This window comes from Gymnoscopelus braueri (assembly GCF_963280865.1).
Source record: "Gymnoscopelus braueri genome assembly, chromosome: 3".
In the NCBI taxonomy this organism is placed as follows: Eukaryota; Metazoa; Chordata; class Actinopteri; order Myctophiformes; family Myctophidae; genus Gymnoscopelus; species Gymnoscopelus braueri.
The window spans coordinates 13,822,073-13,836,899 of NC_137612.1; the positions used below are offsets into that span (position 1 = coordinate 13,822,073).

Consider the following 14,827-nt stretch of genomic DNA (forward strand, 5'->3'; position numbering starts at 1 on the left):
TGTGATCACTTACAGTTGGAAGTCCAGTCAGAGGCAGCACCTAAGGAAAAGGAAAGAAAGACAAAAACAGTCGCAGAAAATGTAAGCCAGGAAGAGGAATGTGACGAAGATGAATGGGGGTATTACTATGAGCCGATGGTGCAGCCTCAAGTGCCCAATGCAGAAAGGGTTATGGAGCATGTCGACAGTGACATCCAAGAGGACATTGAGCCAATGGTTGGAGAAAGACCTGTAACGAACACAGATGAGTCTGAGACACAGGATGACTATGTGCTGTTGGAAGATGAAAATCAGAATGATGATGTACAACCAGTTCAACAAGCCCAGTATGAAAACCCCATATCCCCATGTCCAAGTTCAAGCGAAGATGAGGGAGAACAAGTACATGACAGGCCAAGGAGAGAAAGACAAGCCCCTAGAATCTTTACATATGACCAACTTGGTACCCCAGTATGCTATAGTGCAGCACATGCCAATGAAGTGTTTTATCAGTATCAGCCCCAAGTTCAACCCATGGCAATATGGCCGAACCCATTCCAGATGTACCAACCCTTCTTTATGCAGGGATACTAGACCTAAACTAGGTTTTGGACCGTTCCATACAAATGGAGATGTGATGTCGGGACGACATCTAATATTGCAGGGGAGTGTGTGATAGTGATATAATAGTGATCCAGTGTGATCCAGTCAAGACAATTCATTAATTAAATAAATAAGTTAAAGTTCATAACTATACATTTAAAAGCAAATAAATCTTGCTGAAACTGTTTTGTGACATTAAAAGAATGTAAACAAGTCATGTGAAAGTGATTAAAAAGTTAAAAGGTGAACAGAGACAAAAGAGATCACTGAATCTGTTATCTACTAGTTTCTACTAGTTCACAGTTATGGTGTTGGTAATCGATTGGTCACGTCTGCAGAGGGAGCAGGGTTTCTGTGGGATTGTGGGCCTGTTGCTTCATTCTCAATGCTGCTGACAGAGAAGAAACACTGTGTCTGCATTCTTACTGAAATTTCCCCTGTTTCAGGTACAAAATGGGCATTTCTGCTCATGAATGTTTGAAAGTGTTATCATGATGTTTTGTTTATGGTTTGAGTAACTTTGTGACCGAATATTGATATATATATATTATATATAAGGTTGCTAATGTGTGTGTGGGTAACTTTCATGCATTTATGTTCATTCTCCAAGAGAATAAAGCACCAAGCAGTATTATAGAGTCAAGAGAAAATGATTGTTTGTGTTTACAGTGGTTTTGCACTGTAATATGATTTAAGTTCATGGTTATTGAAAAAGATGTATATTTACCTCTATATTTACCTGACTGAGTCTAACCTGTGAAAAGAAGATAAATGTTATTATCTTTACCAGTGTACCTACCTGTGAAAAGAAAAGTGTTAAGTTGAAAAAAAAGGAACATTATTGAGACTATGTAAATATTTCTGAACTAAATTGACAGTAAAGATTCTCAATGCTGCTGACAGAGAAGAAACACTGTGTCTGCATTCTTACTGAGATTTCCCCTGTTTCAGGGTATAACACACACACACACACACACACACACACACACACACACACACACACACACACACACTCCTATAAATAGTCCAGAGAACAGAAGCAGTGAGGTATGAATGATTATCTGTGCAGGAATGAATACAGTCCACTAGAGGGCAGTATCACACAGGAGAAACAACACACACAGTATGTAGAGCAGATATGAGCTCTGAACACTACAGGTTGACCTTCTGTGGAAAACCACCAAGGTTACCAAGATAATCAATAGGTCTGATATTCTTTAAAACCACCAAGGTTACTACCAAGATCTATAGATCTGATATCATTTGAAACCACCAAGGTTACTACCAAGATAATCAATAGGTCTGATATCCTTTAAAACCACCAAGGTTACTACCAAGATAATCAATATGTCTAATATCCTTTAAAACCACCAAGGTTACAACCAAAATTGCCCCCAAAAATGGGGTCGTGGTATAAAAAAGTTTGAGAACCCCTGCCTTAGATCAAGATCAACGAGTCTTAAGGACCACCCCCCCCCCCCCCAGTGTGCCCTGGAATGTCACCAGTAAAGCCCGTATTTATACGTACAAATGCCAAATATAAGGCTTACCCGCTTGCCCCAAGTGTTAACTAGGTGTCCGGAGTATTTGTGCAATGTATTAGTCCATATATTTCAATAACTAAGTGTTTTAATCGCGTCTGTAGCCGATATTGTCGGAATGTTCCCAATGGGCGGTAGTGGCGGGGCGTGTCTGGTGAAAGCCGGAATTACACTCAATGTAAACAGGAAGTAAACGAGGGGGGGAAATGGCGTTCGGCCACAGACGGGATTAAAACACTTCTTTATTGAACAATATGGACTAATACATTGCACAAATACTCCAGACACCTAGTAAACATGTGGGGCAAGCGGGTAAGCACCTTATATTTTGCATTTGTACATGTTCGGAGAAATACGGGCTTTACTGGTGACATTTCAGGACAAACTAGGATGGTGGTCGCTAAGACTCTCGTAGATATAATGGTAACATCGATAAAATACATCTATGAGAGTCTTGATCTAAGGCTAGTGCTGAGCAAGACTTGTCTGCGGTTTTGTTTACGTTTCGTAAACCTTAACCTGGTGATTATTAATGTATCTGCACTAAGCGGTGAGTCAAAGCTGTGTTTATTATTATTATTGTTCATTGGTTGATGATAATGTTTATTTGTGTATTTATTGCTGCTCCCCGTTAGCCACCGTTAGCATGCTAACGTTACAACGGTGTAGTCTTGGCCCCAGTCTGGGCTAGCTTCTGCTAGCCCTGAAACATGACTGCCATACCATGACAGTCATGGCGTTACTTGTTCCTGTTTTTTGATTTTTTAAAAACATTTACAACCAGTACATATACATAAACCTTCATATTTCAAATATAAAGTGCTGACCCCCCGGCCATGGATGTTACAAGTTAAAGCGCCCGGGTCTAAGTATCTGTATCTTCTGTATTCTTCAATAAAAAGCTTTTTAATCCGATCGCCGGCCATTTCTCCGAATTTTCTCCATATGCTTTCAACAACGCGCCCCTATGTATTCCCTCTGCTCGCTCACGAAGGCGGTCGTTCTTATGATAACAGTTTTTTTGCTGATTGGAGCGGGCACTGCACTTGTGTATCGGCTCCCCCCCTTGCGCTTTAACTTGTTACATCCGTGGCTTTGGGGTCAGGACTTTATTTTTGAAATATGAACGTTTATGTAGATGTACGGGTTGTAAATGTACAATTTTCAAAAAACGGGAACAAGTAGCGCCATGACACTTGTGACAGACGAGCGTCATGTGAACCGTGGCTAAGCTGCTGCTAGCTTTGATAAATCCACACTTGAGATGATGGTGAGACAAATACAAGCTTTATGTCACACTATCATCATATTCTATCTATTCTACTGCACTGAGCAGCAAACACGCATTTAGACCAGTTGTCTGAATGTTAAGGCTTTTGCTTTGATAGGAATTTTTATAGCTAGCATCGTTAGCACAACAATGCTAGCATTAGAATGTGCTAGCAGATCGAGTCATAATGTTTGTATGGGTGGATTCCATCAACACACTATGTTGTCATCAAGCTGTCATAATGTTGTTTTTATGGAAAGTAGCTTGTATTATATTGGTCGTTGTAGGTTGTGTTTTTTGGACTTTAATTGTTTCTAAAATGTAATTGTATATTTAGGCTTGTTTCATAATGCTGTTTAAACCAGTGGTTCTCAAACATGTTCATGCTGACTCAAATTCGCGGCTGGGCGAATTGTCCTGGGTCGAATTCTCTGGTGACCAAATGACCTTCATGTCAAGGACCCCCAATTTAGCATGTATTTTCCCACGGACCCCAAGATACACAAATTTTTTTCTTCTTTTTCAAGATTTGTTTTGAAATGAGCAGATCTACAAGCGCACAACACGTTTTAAATGAGCAGATCTAGATTCTACAAGCTCACAATGCATTTTAAATGAGCAGATCTACAAGCTCCCAACACATTTTAAATGAGGAGATCTACAAGCTCACAACACGTTTTTAAATGAGCAGATCTACAAGCTCGCAACATGTTTTAAATGAGCAGATCTACAAGCGCATAACACGTTTTAAATGAGCAGGTCTACAAGCTCACAATGCATTTTAAATGAGCAGATATACAAGCTCCCAACACATTTTAAATGAGCAGATCTACAAGCTCACAACACGTTTTTAAATGAGCAGATCTACAAGCTCACAACGTTTTAAATGAGCAGATCTACAAGCTCACAACACATTTTAAATGAGCAGATCTACATGCTCACAATGCGTTTTAAATGAGCAGATCTACAAGCTCACAATGCGTTTTAAATGAGCAGATCTACAAGCTCACAATGCGTTTTAAATGAGCAGATCTACAAGCTCACAACACATTTTAAATGAGCAGATACATGCTCACAACACGTCACATCGCGTCACTTTGAATATAACAAAATAGTTACCAAATGACTTTGTGTATTAACAATGCACTTGTTATTTTTATTTGTTTTTTCATTAAGATTCATACTTTAATACAATGGTTCTCAACCTTTTCAAGTCGCGACCCCCCAAAATAATCATATTTGAACTGTGACCCCCCACCCTGACAAGCACTTGGAGAGTTGAGGTTATAGGCCTACATGTAGTTTTACTCTGTTCCACAGATAAAGCCTGTGATTTATCTGTGGAACTCACAACCATTGTGATCATGTAGATCGGCTCATTTAAAACGCATTGTGAGCATGAAAAAACGCCGAAAAAGTGATCAAAAATGTCAACCAAACACGCTTTTTGTGGAGGATTGATCGTCTAGTCAGTAAGAATACTCTGAAAATTCTTGCAGGGGCCCTCATTCAAGGTCATTATGATTATGCATGCACTTCATGGTATCACAACACCTCCAAGGCCTTAAAAACAAGGCTCCAAACATCCCAAAACAAACTTGTAAGGCTACTTCTTGGCCTCAATCACAAAACCCATCTAACCCCTGCTCATTTTTCTAGGATTGGATGGCTTAGGGTTGAGGACAGAGTACAGCAACTTGCTATGGTCCTGGTCTTCAAGATACACCACAACATTGGGATCCCCCTGTATTTGTCAAAATACTTCCAAAATGTTAATGCAGTCCATGATCATAACACCAGAGGCAGCTCCACAAATCATGTTCAACCCAGATTTGGCTCAACTAAGGGAATGAACTCGTTCTCATGCTATTCATCAAAAATGTGGAATGCCCTACCAAAAGGAGTAAAGGAGTGTAAAACCTTACTCACTTTCAAAACTGCCCTAAAGATACACCTTCAGGAGGCTGCAATTCGAAAATGGCCCCTGTCTAAGTCTTAACCTACCCCCCCTACCCCCCCCTCCTTCATTTTCCTCTTTTGTATATATATATATATATATATATATATATTTTTTTTTCTCTCTTCATACCAGTAACCTGAAAGCTGATTGTATGACATTCTGTATAGTAGTGTGTATATCTATCTGCCTCTTATATTTCATCATGATTTGTGTGCATGGGGTTCTCATCTTAAACAAGCTTAGTGCTTAATGAGAGTTCCAGTTTAGTAGACCTTGTATTGTGAATTTGTACTGTTATGTACTGTCATGTACTATTCTCATGTCTTACTAAATAAACTACATCAATCAATCAATCAATGTAGATCTTAGGTAATATTTGACAATTTGGCCAATGCTTCAATGTACAATAATTAAGCTTCCAGGGAAATGTGGATTATTAGTGCCATAGTGATGTGCTTTTATTTCCTGCAGTAGTTAAACATGTTCTATTAAAGTTAACCCTGATGGGACAAAAATAGGCAGTAGTACAGAGTCACAAGCTGATCTAACAGCCCAAAGCAGATGTCCTGCTGTGCTATGAGCTTCAAAAGGATCCTGCATACCAAGGAGGTGGTAGCGGGGGCAGGTTAGACAAAGACGAGGGCCTTTGTGTAAAAACAGGGTTAATGGCTGACTGAGCAGACGGCCAGAGCCAGCCTGCTCTGTGTCTGTGGTAACAGGAAACCAGTGCAAGAATGCAATGCTTGTGGGAAATCAGAACATCCTGTTGCTTAAGTCCACCCCAGAGGCGGAACTTATATGTATGGGAACTAGAAGTTGATAAATAGGTCTTGTCTTGCTAGAGAGCTACAGATTTGAAATGACTGGGCCGTGAGTTGTTCTAAATATGGGTTTGGAGCCACTTCCTCACAAATGTACGAGACAAAGTGTCTGCAGGCATCAGTGTTAGTAGTTGACAGGATGTTATTGCTGCATTCGTCATTTTCCATTGCGAGCTCCGAGAGACTGACGGTATGAATGGTGTTTACATGACGGTGTTTACATGACGATAAATGTATGTATTTCTGATATGTTTTACAGTGTGTGTTTATATATTATGTCAGTAATTTTGTTGTTATGTTGTTGTTTATGTTTCCTTTTCTAGGTTTATAACCTGACTGCTAGAAGTGGTAGTATGTTAGGTAGTTAGTATGCTTGTATTGTATTGTTAGTATAATAAAACCAATCAAAGACACAGGTCTGAGTTGTGTCCGCTAAACTCGGTTGCTCCAATACCCTTTTCAATGGGGAGATCTAATTGGTTGCATTGCTTGTGTGACCGGCTAGATAATTGAACAACAATGGAAACAAGTCCCAAGACTTTTTTTGTGTTATCTGTTTAGTTCAAATGGCTGACTACTGTACCTCGTGCTGTTTACATTTCAGAAAGCGTATTGAATTGAGGGCGTAACATTCTCAGCTGGTTGACAAGATGGAAGGAGCTGCATGGATGCATTGGGGGGCTGTGGAGACCAGAGAGACTGGCCTGGAGACGTTCACAGGGGGAGGAGGAGGAGGAGGAGGAGGAGGAGAACATATTAGCACCCCCCATGGTCTGGAGGATCACAGTGATGGGAAAGTGACTGGACATCCCAGTGAAACAGAGGTTAGTGGACTCAATGTGATCTCCTTCCTTTTGAAAAGGTTCACCTAGAATGACATAACCAACATAGCCTGGACACCAGGTTGAAAGTATTCAGTGTTCAATTGTGCAACTACATTTCTTTTAATTATAATATAACTATAGTCTAAATGGAATAGTCACGTGTGTGTGTGTGTGTGTGTGTGTGTGTGTGTGTGTGTGTGTGTGTGTGTGTGTGTGTGTGTGTGTGTGTGTGTGTGTGTGTGTGTGTGTGTGTGTGTGTGTGTGTGTGTGTGTGTGTGTGTGTGTGTGTGTGTGTGTGTGTGTGTGTGTGTGTGTGTGTGTGCGCGCGCGCGCTCTATAAAGCAGATGTCTACCAGTGATGTCCATCTATCCAGTCACAACATGTTTCCTCAGCACTGCATGAATTCCTACGACTCAGCAGCCCTGAGTCAGAACATGAGCTCTGTTGCCCCCTGGAGGACTGCTGCCTGCACGACTCCCATCTACTGCACTGACACTGAGACAGGCTGTGAGTAACACACGCCTTTTCAGGCCTCGTACATTTTTATCCAGACTTTGTCAAGAACAGAGTACATCCAGGGAGGTCTGCACTGAAGGCAGGACGCCATAAAACGTGTTGAGCAGCATCTGGTCAACATTTTATCCTGCTAAACATTAAACACATTTCTGCTTCACTGTCTCAATGTGTGGAAAATGTCCATGTGCTTCAGCATGACTGAGCACAATGTGGTAAGATATACAAATGACTAGAAATTGATCCAGCTGAATATAGTCATTAGTTACCGATAAAAAATCTGTTCGGCCAGTTCCATAGTTTGTGGCCTTGTGGTTACAGTCTCCGCCCTGTCGGGATTCTGCCCCCAGCCTGATCATACCAAATACAAGGAAAATGAAACCCAATGCCTCCCTGCTTGGCACTCAGCATTGAGGGTTGGGTCCCTATGTCCCTATGACATACTAGTGTCACGTCCAGGTGATGTTCTTGTTCATCAAGCAGCCTCACGCTACAGAAACAGGAGAGCACCATAGGAAGCATCATAGAAGACAGGGAAGCACTATAGGAAGCCATATAGGCCACATGTCTCAGGAATTGTTATTTTCTAAGGCTACTTCGATTCATAGGTTCACATTAGAATGGAGGTGCTTTGCTCTATGATCCACTCATGTAATTTCCAGTGTCGCTTGACAAGAAATGTAAAATGTCTATAAAATAATCATTACAAAACAACAATCAGTTGAAGAATAAATCTGATACAATCAGAACATACATTGAGTTGTTCTCTGCTGACATAACCTCTGTCCTCCTTCTAGGTCTCTCACTCCTTCCTGTGTGTAAAGAGGAGGTTTCCCCTGAACAGCAGGAGAGGAGTCCCAGTCTGGTCCAGGTGAAACTAGAACCTCCACAGATTAAAGAGGAAATGGAGGAGAGGAGTCCCAGTCTGGTCCAGGTGAAACTAGAACCTCCACAGATTAAAGAGGAGCAGCAGGAGAGGAGTCCCAGTGTGGTCCAGGTGAAACTAGAACCTCCACAGATTAAAGAGGAACAGGAGGAGAGGAGTCCCAGTCTGGTCCAGGTGAAACTAGAACCTCCACAGATTAAAGAGGAACAGGAGGAGAGGAGTCCCAGTCTGGTCCAGGTGAAACTAGAACCTCCACAGATTAAAGAGGAGCAGGAGGAGGAGTTACTTCAAAGACCAGAGGAGGCTGCAGGGTCATCGTTGACATTACTAGCAGTGAAAAGTGAAGATGATGATGAAAACAGAGAGACAGAGCCTCTAGCCAGCACCTCAACTGAACACATGAAAACACAAGCTGATGTAGAGGACTGTGGAACATCACAACAGCTCCTCTCTTCACACATTTCTGAATCTGACATTACTGAGGACAGTGATGACTGGGCTTCACACTGTTCTGAATCTGATACCGAAGACAGTGATGAGTGGGAGACCAGTGACATGAAAATCCATACAGGGGATAAGCCCTCTTCTTGTCCAGTTTGTAGCAAAAGCTTTAGTCACGCTAAAAATATGAAATCACACATGAGGATTCATACAAAGGAAAGACCATTTGTTTGTCTGGTTTGTAGCAAAAGCTTTAACCATTCTCATCATCTGAAAAGACACATGAGTACACATACAGGGGAAAAGCCATTTGCTTGTTCAGTTTGTAGCAAAAGCTTTAGTGATACTCAAATTCTGAAAAGACACATGAGGATTCATACAGGGGACAAACCCTTTGCTTGCTCAGTTTGTACAAAAAGCTTTAGCCATAATCAAACTCTGAAAGGACACATGAGAATTCATACAGGAGACAAACCCTTTGCTTGCTCAGTTTGTGCAAAAAGCTTTAATGAAAATCGGGCACTGAAAAGACACATGAGGTCTCATACAGAGGACAAACCCTATGCTTGTTCAGTTTGTAACAAAAGTTTTAAACAAAATGCACATCTGAAAGTACACATGAGGACACATACAGGGGACAAACCCTTTGCTTGCTCAGTTTGTGGGAAAAGATTTAATGAAACTGGGACACTGAATCAACACATGAGGACTCACACAGAGGACACACCTTTTACTTGTTCAATTTGTAGCAAAAGCTTTAACCGAACTCAAAATCTGAAAAGACACATGAGGACTCATATAGGGGAAAGGCCCAGGGTTCCCGCGGATCCTTAAACATTTAATTTAATTTAATCTAGGGCAGAATGAATAAACATGCCACAAACAGACTAGTTGCTTTTCACTCTTTTCCCCCCTTCTTTCTGACTTCCGCAGATATACAGTGCCCATGTGACAAACAATGCAATGATTCCAGATGGTACATTCCACTTCGGTAGATAGCGGTACACCTTGTGTGGAATATATAGATGATGAGATGGCAGTCGAGCGGGACGGTCGCATTTTCGTGCGCTCACTAGCATAAAAGAAAAAACGTCTACTTCGTTTGAAAATGATCCTCAAGGCCAGCGACTTTTTCTTGCTGTGCTACACGGCAATACTTCAGGGATTAATTCTCATTGAGTCCCATGAGGTGCATTTGCCAAGAATTACAAACACAAACGGAGCCTAACCGAACGACGCTAATACGTTGTTTTTCTGGTGAAACGAGAATGGATTATTTGTCCCGGCTAGCGACGGTGTTGGATCCCTGGATCCCTGGATACACACTCGCAAACAGACTGTCGTCTATAGAAGACTGGCCGATGGCGACACAGAGGATTCCCCCTACGCGTCGTCGTCGAGAGGGCTTCCCCATGCAACACGTGACACCAGGACAACCACAGAGTGTCCCACCAAGAGGAATGCTGGGAAACGGAGTTCTTTTCCCTGCTTTCTCAATGGTCACAGGTCGACGTTTACACGGTTTTCCTTTGTGGGGAAGGCTTGTAAACAGAGACATTTTTCTCCCTGTTTTTCACATGATGGCGCCAACACAGGACAACTGCCTCACCCCTCCCCCACCCCCTCCCCCACTGCCCTGCTGCAATCACAAAGCCCCCATCCCCCGAACACACGTCTCCTCCCCAGACCCAAGTGCTTCCCTTGGAACCACTTAAAAAGCCTAGCCCCCCCTCCCCCACACCCTTGAAGCAGGGCCGGTGCTACACAATTTGCGCCCTAGGCAATATTTTTCCTGGCGCCTGTCCCATCCTATGTCTGACAGCGCCGTTTTTCTTTTTTTTTTTGGGCGCCCCCCCTAGTGTCCCCCTAGACAACTGCCTACTCTGCCTGATGGGCGCGCCGGCCCTGCCTTGAAGCCCTCCCTATCCAACCCTACCAGCCCCACCCCCCTACCTGGCCCCTACCTCCCCCCTCACCCTTGACGCCCCACGTGTCCAACCCTACCCGCCCCCACCCCACCCCCCTACCTGGCCAGAGAAAAATGGAGTCACTCTGGCGCTACTGGACCTCCAAAAGGCGTTTGACACTGTAAACCACTCAATTCTACTTGATAAGCTGAGGGCGATTGGTTTTGATTGCACATCACTAAACTGGATGAGATCTTACTTGGAGGGTAAAGAACAAGTGGTTGACATCAACGGAACCATGACCTCATCCCTCCCAGTGAGCTGCGGGGTTCCTCAAGGCAGCAGTCAAAGGCCGGTACTGTTCCTTCTATACATTAACGACATGAATGCTGCCTGTAACTGCAAACTGTTCCTGTTCGCTGATGACTCGGCACTCCTGATCTCGGGTGAGGACAAGTTGCAAGTTGAGGAAGCTCTTAGCACTCTCCAAAATCCGTACTTGGCTTAGCCTACCGATAACAAACTGTCACTACACCTTGGGAAAACTGAATCTATTCAAACATTCCCTCAGTAAGATGAAGGTAAATGACTTCAAGGTCAAAGTCGATGATACAATCATCTCTAGCAAAGAAGAGATTACCTATTTGGGATGTACTCATGGCAAATACCTGACAGGTGAAAGCATGGCAACAAAGGTGGTCAAAAGAGTAAACCAGAGAACCAGATTTATGGGCAGAGTTTCCTCTTTTGTCAACCCTCAGGCCCTCAGGACCCTCTCAGGGGCCCTGATTCAGCCCCTTTTTGACTATGCTTGCTCCTCTTGGTTCTCCAACACCTCAGTGTCACTGAAGACTAAGCTTCAAACCTCCCAAAACAAACTGATTCGACTACTCCTCGGACTGGGGCCCATGACCCACCTCTCTCCCACTCATTTTGCTAGCCTAGGCTGGCTCAGGGTGGAAGACAGGGTTAATCAACAAAAAATGGGACTGGTCTTCAAAATTGTAAATGCAGATTTGCCCAAAATGCCCCCATACCCGCATATCTGTTTAAATACCTCCAAAAGGTTAGTGACACCCACAGTCACGAAACTAGAGGGACCACCCACCCATAAAACAAACATGGGCAAATTCTCCTTCTACAGCACGGCCACCAAGGTATGGAATAGTCTTAACCCCATCCCTGAAAAAATGCAGTTCGCTGGGCTCATTTAAAACAGCCCTAAAAACTCATCTTTCTGGAGGCCAAAAGAGGAGGTAGTACCAGTTTTTTGTACATATATTATTTTTTTCATTTTTTGGGGGCGGTGAAACCGCCCCTATAAGTGAGGTTTGGATATTTGTACAACAAATCCTGCGCTGTGATTGGCCAAAAATGTACCCCGCCTAACCCTGCACTGTGATTGACCAATCACAGTCTATTCAGGACTGTGATTGGCCAGTGTCACATGACACATGTGCATAGCCCTATATAAGAAACCATAACTTTAAAAAAAAACATACATTTGTTTATTTTAAGTTATGTTTTTTTCCATCATAAAGAGTGTTACAATAAATGTATTTATTTTTTGTACATGATTGGTTGACTCCATTCAGTATTGTGATTAGCTAGCAAGACACCGCCCACTTCACACAGGGTGTGATTTTTTTTTTCATGCTATTTGAACTGTTTGGTTGCTACTATATATGTTAATTAAATGAATACCAAGGACCCCAACGGAAACAAGTCTGCAAGGACTTTTTTGGACGGACCTTTTAGTCAAAAGTATTATTAATGTAATTGTGATGTTTTACATTCTTTTTAACTAATAAAAATGTCAGTCAATCAATCAATCAATCAGCCGACACACAGCCAGCCAATAACACATTTGCCACAGGTTATCCACCTTGTTTCTGTAAAGGCTTTGTTTCCCAAAAATCCACTATTTATTGTCATGTTATCAGCAATTTTGTGTAATTAAACTCTGAAGCCTTTTAATTCTTCTAAGTGTGTTTATTTTGCTGTGTTTACACCTGCATTACCTGTGTGCACTCATTACCTCTCATATATAAAGGCTAGATGACTCACCCGCGCTGCTGGCTAATGGAGTACGACGTTGCCACATGGCGGCCATCTTGAAACAGTCATTCATAACATTATGTCTATGGGGCATATACTTTGAAATAACCATAGCGTGCTCAATTTTCATCCGATTTTCAAACGGTTTGGTGTGTTGTAAACACCAAAGATGTAATAAAATTATAAAATTATAAAATTATAAAAATAAAAAAAAACGTGATTATAAGTATGCAGTATAATAACTACATCTTTGGTGTTTACAACACACCAAACCGTTTGAAAATCGGATGAAAATTGAGCACGCTATGGTTATTTCAAAGTATATGCCCCATAGACATAATGTTATGAATGACTGTTTCAAGATGGCCGCGGTTGAGCTACGCTTGCGCCGTCCCCTTGAGCCATCTAGCCTTTATATATATCTATGGTTTTAATAATACATTGTCCAGGATGTCATAAAACACGTTGGCCAGCAGATGTCCCCAATGTTATATCAACATTCATGAAAGCAATGGAAAGACTACTCTCTCTCTCACACACACACACACACACACACACACACACACACACACACACACACACGCACAGTGGTGGACAGTAACGGAGTAAAAGTACTTGAGTACTGTACTTAAGTAAAGATTCTAAGGATCTGTACTTTAAAAGTAAAATGCAATTGGCCACACTTCTGCTCTAACACTGCTACGATTCTCTCTCCCTCTTTGTGAGACATTTCAGGACTCTGGAGATATTTACAGCAGTACAGCAGTGTTGGAGCAGTGGTTAACAACATCCAGATTCTGAGGGAACATTTGCCCAAAATAGCCGATCTACAAGCTCACAATACAATGCATCGCAACACCACACGCTGTGAGCTTATAGATCTGCACGCACACGCACGCACACACACACACACACACACACACACACACACACACACACACACACACACACACACACACACACACACACACACACACACACACACACACACACACGCGTGCGCTGCTCATCCTCCACCACTAGAGGACCGCGGTCACTAGAGGTCATCCTTGCCATAGGCTACAACCTAACACATCAACACATTAAACTATGACTATTGACATGTTTACAATGACATGTTTGTTCAGTATTCCCCTGGCTGAGACACTGACAAAATCATCAGTTTTGGGAGGAATGCAAACTCTGCAAGGAATGCAGGATTCACTTTTCTTACAGTCCTAAGCTGAAATATTATAATTTTTACACAGCTGTTACATGGCTTCCATAGCTGAATGGGAGAGGCCGCCTGGGAATAAGGTCCCGGTTTTATGTCCCGGCCCCAATCTACAGCCTATGTCAAAGTGTCCCTGAGCAAGACACTTAACCCTTAACTGCTCCCCATGTGCTGCTAAGATAATCAATAGGCTACGGGCAAAAGGCGTGGCCAAGCTTAGGCGGAAGTAGTTCCGGTGGCCATATTAGGTGAGCTCCATAACAACAGCTCGTATCAACAACATTGACAGTTACTCACGAGTCACGACCGTGTCCTGCACTACAGCGAATTTATTGGTAGCCTAAAGGACAGAAGATGGACCGGGCAATGCGTGACAGAGAGATACCATATAGAGAGAAGCTGAACGCAGACGCAAAGGCACGCTACCTGGAAAAAAGTCATTACATCTGTGCCCTAGATCAGATGTAATGACAGTGCCCAGTCAGTCACAATCATTCATTTTACCTGAAAAGAACAACGTTTTGTTGCTTAGTTGTGTAACCGAAATAAAATATAGTCATCTTGAGTACTGCTTATTTATATATATATTTATAATATTATTATAGCGAAGTATTATTATTCATTTTATATTGTTCATTGATCATTGAGAAAGTGCACAACGGACCTGTTGCGATCAGTGTTGCCATATTTTGCGAGAGAAATAAGCAACCAGGTCTATGAAAACAAGCCCAAAAGAAGTGGCTTAGTGACATCGGCTACTTGAAAATAGCCGATCTACAAGCTCACGTGAGCTTGTACATAGGCTATTAA

General features: G+C 42.3%; 1 protein-coding gene across 1 annotated transcript in view; it reads left to right on the forward strand.

Annotated features, from left to right (window-relative positions):
* Positions 1 to 14,827, forward strand: part of LOC308081817 (uncharacterized protein) — a gene marked incomplete at its 3' end in the record, with an annotated part of 58,795 nt that overhangs the window by 21,309 nt on the left and 22,659 nt on the right. The window contains exons 3-5 of the mRNA XM_080423441.1: positions 7,344 to 7,506; positions 8,310 to 8,885; positions 10,130 to 10,260. Coding sequence (XP_080279567.1) covers positions 7,344 to 7,506; positions 8,310 to 8,885; positions 10,130 to 10,260 — 870 coding nt within the window. The remainder of the gene's footprint in view (positions 1 to 7,343; positions 7,507 to 8,309; positions 8,886 to 10,129; positions 10,261 to 14,827) is intronic.